The sequence below is a fragment of the Hippocampus guttulatus genome, chromosome 3, assembly GCF_054856545.1.
Source record: "Hippocampus guttulatus isolate MCC_2025c chromosome 3, RoL_Hgut_1.0, whole genome shotgun sequence".
Lineage (NCBI taxonomy): Eukaryota > Metazoa > Chordata > Actinopteri > Syngnathiformes > Syngnathidae > Hippocampus > Hippocampus guttulatus.
This window is the reverse complement of record NC_141263.1, coordinates 23,339,234-23,359,118: the sequence shown is the minus strand read 5'-3', so window position 1 is coordinate 23,359,118 and position 19,885 is coordinate 23,339,234. Positions and strand designations below refer to the sequence as shown.

Genomic DNA, 19,885 nt, shown 5'->3' with positions numbered 1-19,885 from the left:
CAACCCAGTTTAACACGTATGGCACATTAGCAATGTTAAGTTTTAGAATGAATTCCATTGTTCTAATTTTTTAGGTCACAAAACATGACATTGATAAGCATGTCCGATTTGGATGTTAAATAAAACCCCAATAACATTTGATAAGTGAATCCTCAGTATATTTTTCAACAGCGTCAAACTGATAATCGGTATGTAAAAGCCAAACCTTTCATAGAAGAAATCATGAGCTGCTGTTGTTGTACCTCATGTGGCCATAGAGAGCAACAATGCGCTTCATTCCACCAACCGCTACAAGCGAGCAACCAAAGAGGAAAAAAAAAGGAGGACGCAACAAGGAAGACAAGCAAGGGACAAATGGCTTGTAAACAGTGGCGTCCCGAAAAGGGGCGATTCCTCAAAAGCTACGGAATCGGACTCCTCTTGTGTACGGACCTTTTTTTGCAGTGTGTCAATGGTACGTTCCTTCCGTGTTGACTGTGAAAGTTTAAAATGTACATGGAAAAGCGCACAGCAAGCGGATCTCGCTAAAACTCAAAACGGCTAGCTAGCTGCGCCCGGAGGCTGCTTGTCCATCAAATGTCGCATTTCACATATGACGTAATTAGCTTTTTGGTGATGGTTATTTCGATTCAAGCAGTGATTTGTCACGTGCAAAAGATCTATTGTAACCGCCATGATTGATGCTTGTGTTTTCCCGTTCAGGTTATCTGAGCTCCCCGCACGTCGGCCAGGATCCTCCGTACGCCAGAGAAGCCCAACATGGCCCGGTTATCACCAGCCCGGTGGTGCCTGCTGCAGCCACCGGTAGTCTTCATTCATTCACGTACTATGCTGTAGTTGTGTGTTGTCTTCCTTCATGTGCAAGGCATTACTGGTTCAGTGGTACAATTGTTGCTGGGGTTTGATTCCTGGTCAATGCATTGTGGGGTTTTCTCCCTCAGCCATACTCTTTGCTTGCATCGCAAACAAATGTTTATACATACAGGATAAACCTTAAATCTCTTCGCAAGTCAAACGAAAATTTAAAAGCAAAGATGACATGGACTCAATGTTTATCACGGCACAGTAATGTCATATTTTCGCAAATACATCAACAATAGTTACTTTGATTTACGAATGATGCAACTTAAAAGTGTGTCCCATGTCTCCAGGTTTTATGATTTCTGAGGTTTTTACAGCCAGAGGTGGCCCAAAATTAGGAACAGGCATCTACCTCCATATTTCATACGCAGGAAGAAAATATTCCTTTTTACATTTCTGTCTTTGATTGCAGCTTCTCCCGCTGGTAATGACGAGAGCTACGCCTCCAAATGTCCCAGTGGGGGACTTTGCAGTCGCTTGCCCGCTGATTGCATGCAGTGCAATTATCAACACAATTGCACCTACGGGAAACCGACTTCCTTCTCCTGTAAAGCCAAAAAAGGCGTTCACTGTGTTGTGAGTTGGGGTTTTTTTTCCTCCTTTCATTTTTTTTTTGAGTCATCATTCCTTATTGCGTTGCTTCTTGTGTCTCAGCCCTGATTTTATTTTTGTGCTTTGTTTAGGGAGAGTCAGGCCAGCAGCAAAGCAACTTCTCTCTTTCCGTCACCTGTCAGTTCTGTTGGCAGCTGGACTCGAGGCAGTACCGCTGCTCCAACTCCACCAGTTGCATGACTGTGGCCTGCCCTCGGCAGCGCTACAATGCCACCTGTGATGTCTTGGAACACGTTCACTGTTTAGGTACGCTTCTGAAGAATCCTTGCAACACGCTTGCTTTGGTTTGGCATTATGCATTCTTTTTGGTCATGTTTTTGAATGAAAATGTGGAGCATACATGAACATTTTATCACTGAAAGTGCTCTGAAGTGTTTGAAATGCCTGACAATTAAATGAAAAAAAAGTTCCAAGTAGGTATGGAATGATAACCGGTTTGATGATTAACGTTGGTTTTAAAAGGTCATGGTTTCAGTAACCGTTTATACTGGCAGTCACCGATAATGAGCTCTTTACTTTTTGGAGGGGGACGCCTAAGCAGGTTACAAGATGCTTGGCTGCTTACAATGTTGAGTAAACAAGCCACCTCTTTGAAGTTAATTGTCTCAATTACCTTTTTTTTGGTACTTCTCCGTGAGCAAAAAGGGAATGGAGGAGAGGAAGGAGTTAGCAAGACGCTTCAAACACGGGTGCCTTTTTGCTCTGTTAATGGGCTTTGTCCTAAAGAAAAGAAAAAGAATGATGCTAGCGTGTTCTCATTAGCCTCAAGGGCAACATGAGTAGCTCACAGTTCTGGTCTAAAAACAGCTCACCAGTGATGGGACACTGTGATTTAATGAGGAGAATTAAAACAGTCGACAAATGTTAACATAGATGAATGAAATATATTGTGTTCAATGTGGGGGGGAAATGCTGCTTCTATTCACTCACATATTTAAAGGGGAAAAAAGTCATTTTAATACTATGATACCATGAAACTGTAATATTTTTCGTGATGGTTATCATACCATCTAAATCTGATGTCGGCCTGTGCTTTGTTACAAAATTATGATTTCATTGGTCAGATTTTTTTTTTATTTAAAATGCATCTGAATTTGATATAATTTAAATATAATTCAAAAAGTTGGCCCGGCAGCCCGGTAGTCCAGTGGTTAGCACGTCGGCTTCACAGTGCAGAGGTACCGGGTTCGATTCCAGCTCCGGCCTCCCTGTGTGGAGTTTGCATGTTCTCCCCGGGCCTGCGTGGGTTTTCTCCGGGTGCTCTGGTTTCCTCCCACATTCCAAAAAAAAAAAAACAAACATGCATGGCAGGCTGATTGGACGCTCTAAATTGTCCCTAGGTGTGAGTGTGGGCATGGATGGTTGTTCGTCTCTGTGTGCCCTGCAATTGGCTGGCAACTGATTCAGGGTGTCCCCCGCCTACTGCCCGGAGACGGCTGAGATAGGCTCCAGCACCCCCCGCGACCCTAGTGAGGATCAAGCAGTTCGGAAAATGGATGGATGGATGGATCAAAAAGTTGGAATTTTTAGAAGATTAAAGCTCCCTTGAGCAGTTTTGACACCGTGACTGTTCAAAACCATTATATACCATCAAACCAGACAAAAATGCTATTTTGTTGTTACAGGAGGGAATTCAGTTTTATGAGGAACAAAGTCACAAAAAAATAGTTGATAAAACAACTCTTATCAAAAAAAAAAAAAAATCTGAAGTCCTTCTCCCTCGGCCATTGCAAAACTCCAATGAGTTGATTTTAAGCATGAGCTGCTATGTTCCGTCTGCTCACACTAGTTTATTTATAGGCAAAAGGCGTTTTCAGAAGCGTTTGTATTGCAACTGGACTGGAGGATACAAGTGGTCCACGGCGTTGGCGCTCAGGTATAATCAAAGCTTACAAAAGACTTTATATTACCTTTCGTGGGCAACCTGCGCGCCGATTATTAATTTTACGTGTCTTTTACGTGTTTACTCTTGTGCAGCATCACGCTGGGCGGTTTTGGGGCGGACCGCTTTTACCTGGGCCAGTGGAGAGAGGGTCTGGGCAAGCTCTTCAGCTTCGGAGGACTGGGCATTTGGACATTGATAGACGTGCTTCTCATCGCCGTGGGTTACGTGGGCCCGGCGGACGGTTCTCTTTACATCTAAACCCCCCCCCCATTATGATTACACTAACATTATGATGTTTGAGACACGGCTCGTGCTCCAAGGACTGATGATCAACTGACACTGCGTTGTCAGCACCGCCCCGGCATTCCCATCTGCTAACACGCAGGAAGTGTTTTCCTGCCTCACACCTAAGGATGAAGATGAGTGTGTGCCTGTGCATACACACACACTCACGCTCACACACACATATGGCAGCTCCATCCCAATCAGCCTCCTCTGGTGCGAGCGTGCAGATGGAGTGCTGCACCGCCACCAGGAACCGGCTATTACATCCTGGCGGGGGCTCGCTCCGTGAAGGCAGCTGCCAATATGGTCCCAGACCGGCAAAATGCGATGGCTGGTTTTCTTTCACCGAGCGCAAGGAACATTACATTGACGCGGACGCAATCAGGTGACATGCTGAGCGATACAATGTGTCACAAATGTAAAGAACTTCAACTCCTTTCACACCGCTGATAACATTTTTTTATTAAAAAATTGTATTTTATCAGCATGTTCTAAACAAATTACGCCCTCGCGGAATAGGTGGGGGAAGTCAACTCGGCAAATTTCTGGCATCGGAGGGAATGTTAGAGCTGGAACAGAAGTTCAGGCCACAATTATAAGAAAATAAACCCAAGGATGGCTCTCCTCTATTGTTGGAAAACATTCAGCCCCTTTCACACGACTGCTAAAAACTGTCCTTTTGTTTGTTTTTAAGTATAGCACCAATGCCGAATTGGGGGGGGGGGGTTTGAGTCAACTCGACACTCTTGCATTTTCAGCGGGACTGTTTGAGCTGGAACAGAAGTTCGGGCCGCAGCTGGAACAATTTTCATCCATTTTGCGAACTGGAGCTGTCATTAACTTTGCAATGCGGCCATCATGATCTCTTACTGTGCGTTTGTCCAGATTAACACTAATTTGTCACTTCCTACTATGATGCAAATGCACAACTGATCGGATCATAGGATTTGTCAGGAAGTGACGGCATAAGCAAGCATATTCAGAGCGCCGACTCGCCTCTCACCGCGGGACCTTTTCTGGCAAATGTTTGCCACGTGCAATTGAATGTTCATGTGTATTTAATTTTTTTTTTTGTTGAAAACACTGTAAATAACATTTCCTGAGTTGTGTATAATAAAATCTTATCAATTCTGTTTTTGACTGACTGCGACCATTTTAATATTCAGTGATGCAAAATAAGTTTTCCGCTAACGGAGCACATGAGTTTGCGTTGGACGTATAATATGATGATTATTGTAAGGCGAAAAGAAAAAAAGATGAATTTGTTTGGAAATTAATATGGGAGTCTTTGAATGAATTTTGCTCCGAGATTAGAGGAAAATTAGATATAATGGTCGACGGGAGCATGAGGAGGGGGAGTAACATTAAGCCATTATCCTTCATAATCATGATAATCCCATTTAATCATAGCCTTGCAATTACATGCAGCATTCCCTAATGAGGATGATAGTGTAATCATGTGCGAATGATGTTTGACCACAAAAAGAGCATTTTTTTGGGGGGCAGGGGGGAGGCGGGTCTTTTTAGGGAGCAAAGAGAACAAAGTGATTTCATGCCCGTTTCACATAAGACACTCACCCACTGTCCTCTTATCATTGCCAATGCGAAAACATTTATTATGACCGACCTCAACGGACCCTCAAGTCCACCAATTCCTCTCATCCATCTTCTGTCGTCGTGAAACGGCGCCCCGCGGTGTCTCCTCTGCGGTTGCCATGGTGCGTTCCGAGCCTACCTTAAGTTGCGGAAACTGCAGTCTATAAAAAGCCGTTGCCGTCCCTTTACTTTGGACTCTTTCCTTCTCATTCTGTCCTTACAGACGCCAATTGATGGGGCACGAGGGGTTTTCTTTCAAATAGTCACAGTCACACAGACACGTAGCAGCATTTCATGCATTGTCTTGACAAAAGAAGCTTATTTTCATGCGAGTGACATTCATGTGTAAGAACCCAAACATCATTTGACCGTTTTCTTGCGGTCAGCAAGCAACGTATCTTGCATTGTCTGGACTACAGAAGCGTATTTCTACAGCTGTGGCATCAGTGTAGGACAACGTTTCTGAATTCAGCATTTTGACTGCAGTGGCTTACTACCTGATGGTGACAAAAGTATTGACATGTCAAAGCAAGCAGAGTGATTTAAAACTTTTGAGAAGTATGCATCATATCTTGCACAGTTTTCACCACCGCTGTTTTTCTGTGACAGCAACATAACCAAATGACTGTCCACACTTCCAACTTTTGAACACCTAACGAAAAGCCTCCCTTTTGAACATCATACGTACTAGATCTGCTAACCGTGATAACATGGAAGTTAACTCATTCACTCCCAAAGACGTTTTTAAACGTCTTTTCAGACTTGGTCCAGAATTGGCTGGTACTGAATGAGTTAACTCATTGCAACACCTTGAACATGTGATGCCATTCAAGTTTTTCTTCCCTCGAGTTCAGCGAGGCAACAGGAAGCAGTTGGCGTTGACATTTTCAGCATGACAAAAAGCCGGACGGCAAACTGATCTACTGATCGCATCGCGGCATGATGCCAGAACTGTGCCTAAATGTATTTTATTTTTGTACGACCATGACATTAAAGTAGTATTATCTATGCGTCATGCATGTGATGCAACGAAACGATGCAGGATTTCTCTCCCGAGTCAAATGGAGTGCTGCACCGCCACCAGGAACCGGCAATTACATCCTGGCGGGGGCTCGCTCCGTGAAGGCAGCTGCCAATATGGTCTCAGACCGGCAAAATGCGATGGCTGGTTTTCTTTCACCGAGCGCAAGGAACATAACATTGACGCGGACGCAATCAGGTGACATGCTGAGCGATACAATGTGTCACAAATGTAAAGAACTTCAAATCGGCAGCATATCATGCAACAGTCTGTTAAAAATTTTCACAATTGCGCCATACAGCCTTACTCTTACCGACCGTTTCTATCGTCGCATGATGTCAACACTGCGCTTGTATTTCTTCTTTGCGAGCTGAGCCAAGCACAGCATCAAGTAAGTTATTCCTTGAACGCCGACATGATCTCATGCCTAACCTTTAAAGCCACACCTCATTAGAACAAACATGTTTTAGGCGTGCTGCAGCTGAATGATTTCTCTTTCCATTCCAACACTCTTGTATGACAACTCTGCATTCCAACTCCGACCATTTTCGACAGGTGAGCCATCAAGTCAGTAAAACATGCCACAAACAAAAGCATACGTGCAGTTTTAGTGCTTTATTTGCACGACAGGATTTGCACTGTACAAACAACCCCAGCTCAGGTGTAGAGCAAACATGGGAACATCTCTTCTTGCTTGACCTGAGCATCCCTCACCCTCACTCTGAGGAGAAATTAAGTTCTGTTTGAAAAAAAACCCCTCAATATAAATAAACAAATGATACTTGTTGAAAAAAATATTCACGGCTAAAAGAGGCCCTTCCATTGCCAAAAGTAGATCTGAAATTAAATGATAAAAGTGTAAATTAAAAGAGAAATGAACTGTCCAACCTGGAGAGAACATGGCCTTGCTTTCAAGGGGAAGTCAAAAAAAAAAAAAAAAAGTTTACAATAAAGTTCTATGCGGCCCCACGAGTCCAAAACACAGTATTCAGATTAATACTGTATTAGTGGAATATTAATTACGTAGCGAAAAACAAACAGACATTTTTGTCCATCTCAGGTGACGACCGATTTGCCACTTGCTGTCGAATGAAAATGATGTCACAGTTGCTCAAGGGCTCAAATAACCAATCACGGCTCAGTTTGCGAAAGGTCATTGCCTACGCAACTGTGATTTTATTTTCAGTCGACAGCAAGTGGCAAAATGGCTGCCCCCCGAAAAGGATAAAAAAAAACCAGTGGACTTTGCTGCTAAATTCATCTTCCATAAACGCAACAATAAATCAGAAAACCGTGTTTAGACGAGCGTGGCCGCACATAACATTATTGTCAGCAATTGTTTTTGTTGACTTCTCCTTAAAATAGCACGTCAAAATGCAGACAGACACAAAAAAGGCATACGGTGATCTCCACGTACGTATCAATACACCAATCCATAGTGTGAGGTTGTCACACATTAGGACAGTACACTTCGATTTAAAAGAGGAGGGTCATTGGGGGCAACCCCCCCCCCCCAAAAAAAACCCCACAGCTCCTTTGACATTTTTTTTTTTTTAGATGGATGTAGGGGAAGTTCTCTTGAAGCAACAAAACTTAAATTCCACTCAAATTTCCATTAGCAAAGAACTAATGTCACCAAGTCAACACAAAATTTTGTATAAAAATAGAACAAGCCACTCAAACAAAAAAAAAAAAGAAAAATAGATCTACAGTGTCAAATAAGAGGCGAGGGGGCCGCTCAGGTTAGGCACGAGCAGGATGCATTTTACACGTCAAGTCTGGGTGGCGGCGCTCTTGCCTCTCTCGGCGAGCGGCCCGCAGTGGAACCCGCGGGTTCCGTCGGGACCGCGCGGGAGCCTGGTGACGCCCGGGGGCAGGCCGTCCGCATTCTGGATCTTGCGGCCCAGCATCGGGCTCCCCACCGGACTGCTCTCCTGCGAAGCCACCTGCTTGCGCCTTTGCACCCACGGGCTGCCCGACGGCGTCAGGCTGCTGTCGGACGAGTAGTCGGCCCAGCGGCGCCCGGGTTCGGGGCTGAGTCGGCCCTGGCTGGCTAAGGGCGATTTGTGGGAGTGGGCCGATTTGCGCTGGAGGCAGGGACTGGCGCGGGGGCTGGACCACGGACTGTTGCGGGGTGACAGGTGATTGTTCTGGAAGGCGACACCCGCGGCCGTGGGGCTGAGCTTGTTGCAGGACTGGGACTTGCGGGCCGGCCGGGGCGACGTGGGCGTGCTCTCCGTGTCCGAGGAACTGCAGGCGGAGTCGTCCGCGTGGTATTGTAGCTCTCGGACTCGGCTGTTGAGCGAGCGGCTTTTGCGCATCCCTGTGGGGGGGGCGTCCTCGCCGGGCCGCTCCTTCTGGACTTTCTTTTTGGGAGGTTTGGTGCCAATCAGGACCACCTTCAAGCCCGGCGAGCCGCTGCCGCCGTCCGCGCCACCCGCGGTCTCGTTGGCTTTGACGGCCGCCTCCACCTCCTCGAACTCCACGATGGCGCACTCCTCGGTGCCCAGCTGGGCGTAGCGGCCGCTCAGCCTCTTCAGGTCGGCCGGTAGGTCCTTGCCGGGTTTGAGGACGCGGACCGACGCGATGGCGCCGTATGTCCCGAAGGCTTTGAGCAGCAGCTTCATCAGCTGCTCCTGCTGAGCGGCACCGCTCTCGCCGCCCCCGCCTCCGTTCTCCGTGAGCTGGGCCAGCTCAGGCCAGCGATGCAGCTCGCTCAGCAGCAGCATGCGGCTGGGCAGCGATTCGCTGGCGAAGACCGGCACGGCCGATTTACGCCGCACCTTCCGGCCCTCGTCGTTGAGCTCCAGGAGGTTGGATTGTCTCAGGGCGAAAGCAGTCGTTCTCCAGTCGCGAGTCAAGTGTTTCACCTGCGAAAACAAGATGCTCGCATGACGTGGCTGAGACTGTTTCAATAACATTTCATCAGCTTTGGTCAAAATACCTCAAAGATAGGCGTACTTTCAACATCGTACTTTTGCCTCTTGAAAGTGTCTTGGCTAATGCAAATGAGTGACTGCTCACCCCACCCCTTTTTGTTATTTGCCCCCCCCCCTTTTTTTATGTTCTTATATTTCTTCCTTTGATAATCTTAATAATATATTCCATGTCACACCCCCCCCCCCCGATTTATAGACTAGTGGTCTTCAACAACTGGTCCGTGGTCCAGTACCAGGCCGCAGAGAAACAGAACCCCCCCCCACCCCTCAAAATTCCTCCACCTTGTCGATTACCTTCCGAAGGGCAATCAATTGGGCTGGGCGATGATATAATTGAGAATGATGATATTACGTGACCGGCCGCTATCTGTGAGCATATTTACTCCACCAGACACGACAGAAACGTACACGACTGCAGCCAATCAGAGTCCATCTTTTCTTTATAACTTTGGCTTGCAAGTTGAAGTAGACAGAATGTGCAATGGGCAGTTTAACGCGCAGGTACGGCGGTATCTCCGGAGCGACGTGGAGGACTGAGCCATGTCGTCAAAAACAAGGCAATACAACAAACCCGTTGAATAATTCGTAGCACCCAAGTGACGAAATGGAAAGCATGAAAATGCGAGGAAAACCTGCCCATGTAAACATCAGCAGTTTAACTGCCAGGAACTAGCCGACACCCACTGACAAAAGCAACAATCAATATCGCCATGGTTACCTTTTTGAAGGAGGTCAACAACTTGACACTGACAAAGCCCAGCTTGTTGCGTCGCACGTGCTTGAGAAGGAAGGCGTCATGCTCCAGGTTTTCGTCCGACAGGTAGTACTCAATCTGGGTCACCAGCTTGTGGATGAGCTCTGGGTCAGGGGGCTGCCAGCTCTCCTCCTCCAGCTCCCCGCCGCTGGTCCCGGCACCACTGTGGTGAGACAATATAATTGTGTCATTGTCGGGACAAGACCAGAAAATCTCCTGTCCATGTCATTCAGACCTGTTGCTGTTCTACTGCGGTCCTGTTGAGGGATCAATTTGAGAAATGTCACACCAGAATTCCATCGAATGGATTTTATGAGGCACTGCCTCACCTTAGCCCCGATGCACGTAGACTGTAACAGTGAAAAAGATGGCATCGAGCCTTAATTTTACCCAGGTTTTTGGGGAGTTTTACCCAAATTTCATGGGGGAAAAAATGGTGTCGTTTTGTCTTATCAGTCTACCACACAGTCGAGAAGTTCTGGATTGAAATCTCGGCACTGTTGTTGTGTGATCAATTTTTTTTTCTCTGAAGAACCGTTTTTTTACTATTTCACCCCCCAAAAGATTCTATTTTTTTGTGAAATATTGGGAATTTTCTTTTAAATTTAATTGTTCTCTAATTTTACAGGAATACATCCTGCACAAACCACCGTCATTTGCGTATTTTTCCTGTAATATTTTTGTTTTAGTCCAATATCCTTTGATTGATTTTTTTCCTGTATTTTTATCTGTGTTTGTATTTTCTATTTTTTTTCTGTAAGATGCTGGTAATTTTTCCAATGTTTTTTCATCTAAAGTTCCTTTTTTTAAATTTTTTATTTTTTTACATATTTTCAGTCAGACAAGTGTGGGCACGTCTTGACTGCATTTTTGTCATGGTTCAAATATTTAAGTACGGTATGTTTTCAATTGAATGTTTTTGGTGTTTTTTGAATTATTTTCTGATATTTTCTGTTATACTCATATAATTTTCCTCTAATGTTTTTTTAACATCTGCTAATAGTTTTGTATCTTTGCATTTGTTTGTTTTAATATACAGTATCTTTTTTTTTTCTACTATGACAAACGTGACTTAAATCACCCTCTGCAGTTACCAAAACATTTATGACGGCAGCAGTTTATTTCCACTATTTTCCAATTTGGAAAGAACACATCATGTTGCAGTGTAATGGACAGCTTATGATTGTTGGGACACTCTGGATGATAACATGTACTTAACTGCCTGTGTGGGAAGAGGGCTCTCCCACTCTCACAGAATCTCCTTTTACTACGTTTTGCATTCAACACAATCACTTTACTAGTCGTTGACGTAATCTGATTATTGCGCAAGCCCCCCCCCCCCCACACAACCCCATCGCTCCAGCGAGACAGTGAGTCACGGGTCCATCTGAGAGGCACACGGTCCCAATGTTCCCTTGGAGAATAGGCAGCAAAGCTACTACCTCACTCCTGCTTTAGGGGGATTTTCACGCCAAGTCTCATATAAACAAGCAGAGAAGTAAAGGGGGGACTGAATTAATTTTTGTCAGGATGACTCATCTCCTTCCTCCGCATCGTCTTTTCATCCTTCCTCCCTCTCTCTCTCTCCCTCTCAGCTTTCTAGCAAGCTGACCGCACAGCTGGCACAAGCCTTCACATGAGTCGTGCGAGCCTCTTTTGACAAGAGGGCGCCAACATGAATCAAAACCGAACAGTACTGTGGAATCTCCAACATCCAACCATGGACATTCCAGTGGCTCCCATTGGAAATAAAGCAAATGAAAACAGAGATAAGTGAACCCCCGCATTCTTCACAAATTCATTTTGTTTTTTTTCCTGTGGAAGCTAGCATCATCATAAATGAATCTGTATTTGTGCTATCCCCAGATTAGCCCCCCCCCCCACCCCCCCTTCTCTCCCACTCCCCAATCGTGACCTTGGCACCAAGAGGGATGTGGCTAAAGCAATATATTGAAGTGAGGGCTTTGGCCCAAGCACAAAAAAATCGTTTTGACAAATTACACATGACAGGGTTTTGACTATATATGAATGAGAGAATATCAACTCATAAAATATTTGGGGAACACTGTACAAGTTGAGTCTGAGAGACAAAGAACTGCGTGTCATGGAGTTCCGCTTGGGTTGTTAGCGGAGGTTACGGCGAGTCTGCCTCGTGTAGTTTTTCTCCATGGAATGGCTATTAAGATGCTTAAGCTAACACATGGGGGTCTCGTTATGGCTTGACGACCGCTATATTTACAGTTTGCAAAGACAACATACTGGACACGGTCACTACGTATTGACTCCATTTTCTTCCCCGAAATTAATCCGTAAGTCATTTATACTTAAGGGGAATGTAAATTGGGTTGGAAATGATTTATTGTATATTTACAGATACAGTATAGACATGTAGAAACCCATTTGGGAGGGGGTAATTGCTTGTGCCCCCCCCCCCCCAACCTCCTTCCACACACAGGCACACACACTATTGGCAGCTGGGCTTCTACCCTGTCCCACTGCAAAAAAATCATCCGTTTAGACAAGCGTATTCACTCTGACCATAAATCCATTCTCTCTATTTTGTTTTATTTTATCTTATTTTATTTGATGTTGTTTTTAACATTGTATTTGTGTTTTTAACTGCTTGTTGTAAGGTGTCATTGAGTGCTTAGAAAGGCACCCACAAATAAAATGTATTATTATTATTATTATTATTATAATAACAACAGATTCTCTGTCGGAAACACACCAGTGAACACCCAGCCGGCAGCTACCAATCCTCTCATCTCCCGGCACCCGCAACAAAAACGGCAACGTGACCACACAAGGAGGTGCCGCACAAAGCACTGTGTGCTATAAAGTCATCCGGGCGTGGCCACACTTTGTGCTCAGACAGTCCAGGTAAGAACTTCTCAAGAGATGGGCTAAAAATAGCAGGCAGGGATGCAAGGGAGGGTTGGCGGTTGAGATTAAGGTGAAGGCATCATCCTTTATCTCCCTCGGGTGTCTGGTAGTCCAGTAACACTGAGCCATTCCCGCCAGGCCGCTCGGGCAGTCCTCGAGTGCAAGGATTTTTACACGCTTCCATCGCCTCATACGAACGCGCCGTCCGTTGGCTGTCGCTGCCGTGCCGGCCCCTGTTGAGCATGTGGTTTTACTTGAGCAAAGAAAGCCAGGAAAATCTGCTTGTCTACACTTTCACTACTTTCTATTGAAGCAATGGGTTGAGAAATGAAAACTCCGTCGCAATCAATCAGTCGTTCCATTGATCGAGATTCACACTGTGGGGTGTTTTTAATGACAAGGGACCATTCTATTAGAAGTGCATTAGGTATCTTTTGTTGTCCAGCGTTCTCCATCTAAATACGCAAATAATGTCATTTTCTATCATCCAAGTGACTCCGACCGCGATCCTCCCCGCACTACCAAATGAGACCAAAACAGCCTTAGAAATATAATTATCATCAGATTGTCACTTAAGCCACGCGGTGCTGAGCAGCCACAACAGAGAGCCTTGATCCACTTTTGTTGCAACCTGTTTTTTATAGTGATCACATTTGTGTATTTGCTATCACTGGCCAACAAAGATTACTTTTAATGCGCATGGAAATTGCCGCATATTAAAAGTGACTGAGGCAACTTTTGTTTCCACGTAAACTGGATATCGGGCGTCACGAAACTTTTTGGAAGTGAGAGCAACCGGTTTGATACACACTTGTGAAATAACACTTTTCTCAAATGACAGTTAATGGCGCTAATATTAATCATTAATGATATTCCTCCATGTGTTATTAATTTAACAAGGTAGCAAACTGTGTTTGTTTTCAAAAGATCATTTTTACGACATCGCTAGGTCATCGCTTGAGAGTTATTTTTAGAGCAGCTGGTTCCTCGGGGGTTACCTGGTACTCACGGGCAGGGCGCTGCTTACAACACCTGCTTCATATGAATATGAAATGAATGGCATTTTCCAGTGTAGAAGTAATTCCAAATGCAGCTCACCTATTCTCTCAAATGGGAAGACAACAGGAATTATGTCCACATTTTTTTTTTTTAAATACAGTGTAGGACAGAATTGCTCAAACCACTAAATATTTTGGAACAAGTTCCACTTCTGGTTCTGTGTTGATCATGTCTTTGCCATTTGTGACATCTTAAACAATACCACACCAACATCTGACATTTGCCGTTATTTTTAAGGCATTGGGTGTGGCACCTAAAAACATCCCAAATCACAATTGACTCAACTGTTCAAGTCAGATGGACACCCACACAGTGTAGTTGAAGCAACACGAGCACTTGTTTTGTTTTGTTTTTAAAACAAATACCAACTAATTGTCACTTCAGCCAAATTGTTCTGAGTGTGTTTCATTTTCAATTCCAAGGTTACTTGCCATCACTTGCCCCCCCCCCCCCCCATGATGTAGTTTGGGGTTGTATTTTAAATAGGCAGAGTTTGCTTCATATTAAAAGCACAGGGCATAACGTATGTGTCCCACATATAAATATGAAATATGAATTTTCTGGTGAGGCAGTAACTCCAAACAATGTTTTCCCACACCCCCAAATGTGAACAGAATTCCTCAACCGCAGTAGCTATTTTGAATGAACAACTTATACTTTATTTTTTTTTTATATGTTAAAAATAAACTCCATAAAAATGTCCGTATAATATTCCAGTTTGTTTACATGCTTAAAATGCAAATAAGCAGATGAATGAGTTGGTTCAAAAACCACTTACTCCAATAAGTGCCGCTAGTAACTATTTGTGAATTGGCTGCCTGCACTACAAACATAATGAATTGGAGGAAAGCGAGGTTTAATTCCAATTGAAGCTCATCTCGCTACAACTCATGACACATGACAGCCGAATTGCGAAACAAGTAACATTTGAACTCAAACAACGGTGAGTTTCTTTTTCATAAATCAAATTTACCTCACGCCAACTTTTAAGTGTCTCACCGTATATGCGTGAGCGTGTTTCATGACCAACCTCGACTTGTCGTGCTTCCCGAATTCGTCCTCGCTGCAGCTGCCGCCGATAAAGTCGACATGCCCGGGCGAGAATTCCTCGGGCTCCTCGTCCTCTGCCGCCTGGATGGCCACCGTGATGGTCACCGTACCCATTTCCTGAGAGAGCTGGTGGTCCACGGTGATGACCTCTTCGGACGAGTCGGGGGAGCACGGGCTGAGACCGAGACTGGGGCTCGGGCTCGGGCTCGGGGTGGGGATCCCCGCGGCCGCGCTCATGTTCGCCCCCGGGTCGGTGAAAGCGCCTCCAGAAGCCGTGCTCGAGTCAAGGAGGCAGGCGGGACGTGACGCCGATCGACTGCTACTATCGCCGAGGAGGACCCGCGGAGCTCCCAAGACGCGCTCCACGGCTTGCCACGCGAGACCGAACCAGATCCGAGCGTCCGACGGAGCGGCCTGCGGAGCCGGCGAGACGCAGCCTGGAGCTGGAGAGGCCGACGGGCTGCAAGGGGAGGAGGAGGAGGAGGAGGAGGCAGCAGCAGCACCACCACCACCACCACCGTGTACCGCCGCGGCTACTGCGACTACTTCCTCATATGTAAGAGGCTTTGTAGCTCGGAAGCGAGCTCTGGGATTGGACCGTGGCGGCGTCTGTTCGCACTCACTGGCCCACAAGCACAGGCTGACACACAGCCAGGAGGGGGGCAGCAGGAAGGAGAGGCAACGCATGAAGGCGTTCACCAGAGCGTGCATACTTGATTTATTCACTTATATTTCTTCTCAGTCGTGCATACAAAATTGTTGTTTTTGTGATGACACACGTGCTTCTTACGAACACGCCTTTAAAAAGGGAGGGGCGTGAATGCACGCGTTGCAGCCTAATTGGGGAATCGCCGTGACACTGGAAGAAGTCGAATTGAGGGCTGATAATTAGATAATGCGATCGCAGCCGCTCCTGGCACGCAAGCAAGTTGAACCTTCAGGAAATGAGACGTGTGATGATCTTTCGTATCTTTGTGAGACTCGATAGCAGTTTTTCCCCCCTTCCAATCGAGGGCTGTCAAAATGAATCGATTAATTGACAACTAGTCGATTGTCAAGTTACAACTATTCTAATAATCGAGAAATCGTTCTGAGCTAATGTTTAAACTGTCCAAATCCTCCGATTTCAGGATCCAGCTGATTTCTGTCGTCATTCATGAAAGCAGACTCATTATCTTTTGTTATTTAATAACAACAAGGCCTTTGCAAACATTTGCTTTGACGATGCCAACGTCGGACGACACGAACGCTGCCCGCTGATTTTGAGGCGACAGACGTGTCGCATACATTGTGTCTTTTAGCCGTTCTAAGCCCGTGGAGTGTGACATAAGTGGTTGGGAGGCGTCTGGGCCGCTTCACGACCACGATGACAAAAGTCCATACCGCCCTCTCCCCACCATGAAGAAATGGGCCCTAACTCTTTTTTTTTTTTTTTGCCTTTTCTGAACCTAGAACCCATGCACATAATGCCTCCACCGACATGACTTTGACAGCTGCTGTCCCTCCTCCCCTATTGACCCGCGCCGATGGACTGAATCTTGATGGAAGCACGCGACAATTGGGCAGGGTCTGGTTGGTAACAGACTTGAAGCGAGATAGCTCGGCTGGTCCAAGACACAGAATGATATTTATCTCGCAGTCTGACAGCATGACCGAATCTTACGGCTTTAACTAATATTTATATTCATATCTGATTCATCTGTTGATCATTTTCTGAATCCAATGAGTTGGATTTAAAAAAAAAATCATGTTTTCATTTCACTTTATTAAAAATCAGGACAGTATTTCAAACTAACAGTGAAGATATTGTTTAAACTAATTAGTTATGATTCTGTGACGGGTTTGGTCCATAACATGCCAGAAAACAGGCAAACCTGTGAATCTTATTTTTCCAAAGTAAAAGCAAATGTTTTATTTTGATTCAATAAAAAGGGAATCGGCCTGCTTTCGTGGAAAATTTGCAGAAATTGGGGAATTTTTTACGGTTGGGAAGCAGAAATTCCGAGAGATTGGACCATTTTAAATTGAAAAAGATATCTTAACAATTAATGGAATATCAAAAATAACCATATTGAAATTAATCTAATTTGATAATCAATTAGCTGTTGATTAATCATTACGCTTCTCAATAACATCAATATTATCAATATGACATGTTTATTGTTTTTTTTTGGTTTTTCAGGGCCGATACCAGTACCAGAAAAAAAAGACTTTTTTTCCGAAGTTTGGTTAGTTCTGCCAGGGAGGACATGGTTTGTGTATTTTGTAGGTTTCCAGGGCAACGTTTCCATTAAATTGACTCGTGTGTGAGTGTGTGTGTGTGTGGGGGGGGGGGGGGTCGAGGTAAGGCCCATTAAATCTTAAGAGTGTCAGATTGTGGAAAAAGTTGACTCTGCCCTTTATGAATAGACACACAAAATTCAATATATTAATTTGTTTTCCATTGTCCTTGGAAGTGTTTCGGGTTCAAAATGAGCTCGAAACCATGTGACTGGGAATATATTGAACAATAATATAATGGAACACTAATAATTGACTTCCACAAGTGATCGAGGCCTTGGCTATGTGGTCACGGTTAAACAATGCGCCCACTTGTTTTTTAGGGCCAGTTGTTACTGAGCCTTTGACTTTTCCAAGCAAATTTTTTGTCCTCGACCCAACAATGGTGACAATCACTCATATAATAGTTTTGCTAGCTCTCACCATCCCTGCATGAAGCATCCCGAGTCCCAAACATTGGCAAGCGAGGCTCACAGCTGGTGGGCAGTCTGACTCATTCTCTGCACCACATGCCGTACACACTGCTCCACTTTGTGTGTACAGTGTAACATGGGAAGTGTGGTAGAGATGCGTCTGTGTGTGTGTGCGTGTGTGCGTGTGTGTGTGCGTGTGTGCGTGTGTGTGTGTGCGTGTGTGTGTGTGTGTGTGTGAGTGAGAGAGAGAGATTGGCAGTTCTTAATGTAGATTATAAATTTTTTTCCCAATACTGTACACAGATAATTTCCAACCGTAACACTAAACCTAGCCATGACAAAATCCTAACCCCAACCGTGACAGAATCCCCAACGTAAAACTCGAGCCATGACCATGCCGAACCTAAGATTGTAACTACTCCTTTAATGTACCTACTTTGAGAAGAACTGCCCGATTGGATATTCACAATGCAGAATCCCCTAATGGGTACAAACCCAAAAACTCATAATTGCAAAACCACAAAGACAAAACCTATGACCAATGTAAACTCAGTAATGCAAAATCATATAAACTCTAACTCAGTACTTAATTCCTAACCATGACAAAACCTGAATCATAGCACAACCGCTTCACCCTAACATAAAAAACAAAAACCGGGGCCCAGCCGGTATTGAAATCTGGCTGTGTTGTTTACCTCTCTGTCCCACAATGATATTATCCCACATAATGTGTGTGTGTGTGTTTGTGTGTGTGTGTGTGTGTGTGTGTGTGTGTGCGTGTGTTTCTAATTTTATTTGATTGTGTGTCCGTCTGTGCTGCGCCTGCGTGTGTAGTTTTAAGTACATTCACGCGCACTTGAACACAAGATGGCCGGTGTTGACTTCACTTCTTGTTACAGCAAATGGGCGACATTAGCAGTCAAGGTTTTTATATCCGCCTATGGTTCGACCACGTTGTTGTGAGTATCAGTTTCTGCAGTCAGCACCACGAGCAATGACAAGTGAGACAGAAAATGGCAATAAAAAGTCTTTTTTTTTCTCCCCTGTTTTTCAGATATACCACTACGATATATATGTCAACATCCCTCGGCTTGTGTCAATGTTTTCACAGCATTCATCCTTTGGCTCACTGACCTTTCTAAGCCATTTATGCAATCTGGGGTTCCTGGAATGAAAAACAACAACACCACCAGCTAAATTAATTAATTACTGTTTACCACCTGAAGGTTGCAGTCAAGCGATGACCTTTATTTGCTGGATGTTTAAGAAAGAACAGAAAAATAACCGCGTATCTTCACACTTGTATTTTTTAATAAAGGTTATGTATACATAACAACACCTTGGGGGACACTTGAATAAAACGCACGGAAAAGACACATGGCAATGACAAGACGCAGGTCTTTAAAAAAAAAAAAAGCTTTCACAAATGAATTAGCGCCTTCAATGGCTCAATGCATGTATGGAGAGTCACAGCCTAACACCGACGTGGCATTCAGCCAATATGGCGCCTGTCATATGAACGCTTGACAGGCAGCTTCCATTTTATGTATGTGCCAGTTTTTGCTTGTTCATGAATAGATTGTGACAGGCACTGTGTGGGTTGCGCCTCTGATAAATCTGGACTTCTTATTCCCAAGGAGGCAAAATACTACACAGTCCCTTACAATTACTGTACACTTGGTAGTTGGTTATTATTTTCCAATCACCTCAAACAATCAAACAACTTAAGACAGGGGTGTCCAAACGTTTTCCTCTGAGGCTTACCTACAGAAAAATAGAAGGATTTAACGCCTCTTTTGGAATTCTTCACTTCTAATTAGTGAAAAATGGTGAAACCATTCTTACAAGCAATTTCATATATATATATATATATATATATATATACTGTATATATATTTATAAATTATAGTTATTAAATAACAACCACGTGAGAGCTTTCTGATTAGAGATGGTAACACCACTTTGGGGTGGTCAGCAGCTCTGTGACTCACTGGAAATGATCCGCCCCTGCAGTATATTGCTCTCTAAATTGAAACCAGAACAAAAAATATCTGTTGAAAGTTGACCTTTTTTTAGGACCGTTAATTGGACCTTGACAAGGAGCCAAAAGTGGAGGAAACCATTTTTTTCTTATTAGCTTTATTCAAGATAATGAAGAGAAACTGTGTAACTATTTCATCAATCTTTACAAATTGCTAGCATATTAGTGAATCTGCCCAAGTCCGTTTTTAACTTCCTGTCTCAATG

General features: G+C 44.5%; 2 protein-coding genes and 1 long non-coding RNA gene across 3 annotated transcripts; 2 read left to right on the top strand and 1 right to left on the bottom strand.

Annotated features, from left to right (window-relative positions):
* The first annotated feature begins 320 nt into the window (after positions 1 to 320).
* Positions 321 to 4,776, top strand: tm2d3 (TM2 domain containing 3). Its single transcript, XM_086107690.1, has 6 exons — positions 321 to 454; positions 703 to 804; positions 1,274 to 1,437; positions 1,545 to 1,719; positions 3,274 to 3,349; positions 3,451 to 4,776. Exons 1-6 carry the CDS (start codon positions 355 to 357, stop codon positions 3,614 to 3,616), a joined length of 783 nt encoding a protein of 260 aa, XP_085963816.1. The 5' UTR covers positions 321 to 354; the 3' UTR covers positions 3,617 to 4,776.
* Positions 4,777 to 6,860: 2,084 nt separating this feature from the next.
* On the bottom strand, positions 6,861 to 15,679 carry larp6a (La ribonucleoprotein 6, translational regulator a). Its single transcript, XM_086107511.1, has 3 exons — positions 14,926 to 15,679; positions 9,918 to 10,116; positions 6,861 to 9,130 (listed from the first exon to the last, which is right to left on the bottom strand). Exons 1-3 carry the CDS (start codon positions 15,654 to 15,656, stop codon positions 8,033 to 8,035), a joined length of 2,028 nt encoding a protein of 675 aa, XP_085963637.1. The 5' UTR covers positions 15,657 to 15,679; the 3' UTR covers positions 6,861 to 8,032.
* Positions 12,210 to 16,735, top strand: LOC147207892 (uncharacterized). Its single transcript, XR_015100500.1, has 3 exons — positions 12,210 to 12,833; positions 14,965 to 15,501; positions 16,398 to 16,735. It is a non-coding gene; the product is annotated as an uncharacterized LOC147207892 (long non-coding RNA).
* The last annotated feature ends 3,150 nt before the right edge of the window (positions 16,736 to 19,885 follow it).

Bases quoted from the DNA above. Each gene is read 5' to 3' on its own strand.
- tm2d3 (XM_086107690.1), top strand. From the start codon at position 355: ATGGCTTGTAAACAGTGGCGTCCCGAAAAGGGGCGATTCCTCAAAAGC. The intron at 455-702 runs GTACGTTCCTTC...TTTCCCGTTCAG, and splicing joins TTTTTTGCAGTGTGTCAATG to GTTATCTGAGCTCCCCGCAC. The intron at 1,438-1,544 runs GTGAGTTGGGGT...TGCTTTGTTTAG, and splicing joins AAAAAGGCGTTCACTGTGTT to GGAGAGTCAGGCCAGCAGCA.
- larp6a (XM_086107511.1), bottom strand. From the start codon at position 15,656: ATGCACGCTCTGGTGAACGCCTTCATGCGTTGCCTCTCCTTCCTGCTG. The intron at 10,117-14,925 runs GTTGGTCATGAA...GTCTCACCACAG, and splicing joins GGGAAGCACGACAAGTCGAG to TGGTGCCGGGACCAGCGGCG. The intron at 9,131-9,917 runs GTAACCATGGCG...TTGTTTTCGCAG, and splicing joins TGTTGACCTCCTTCAAAAAG to GTGAAACACTTGACTCGCGA.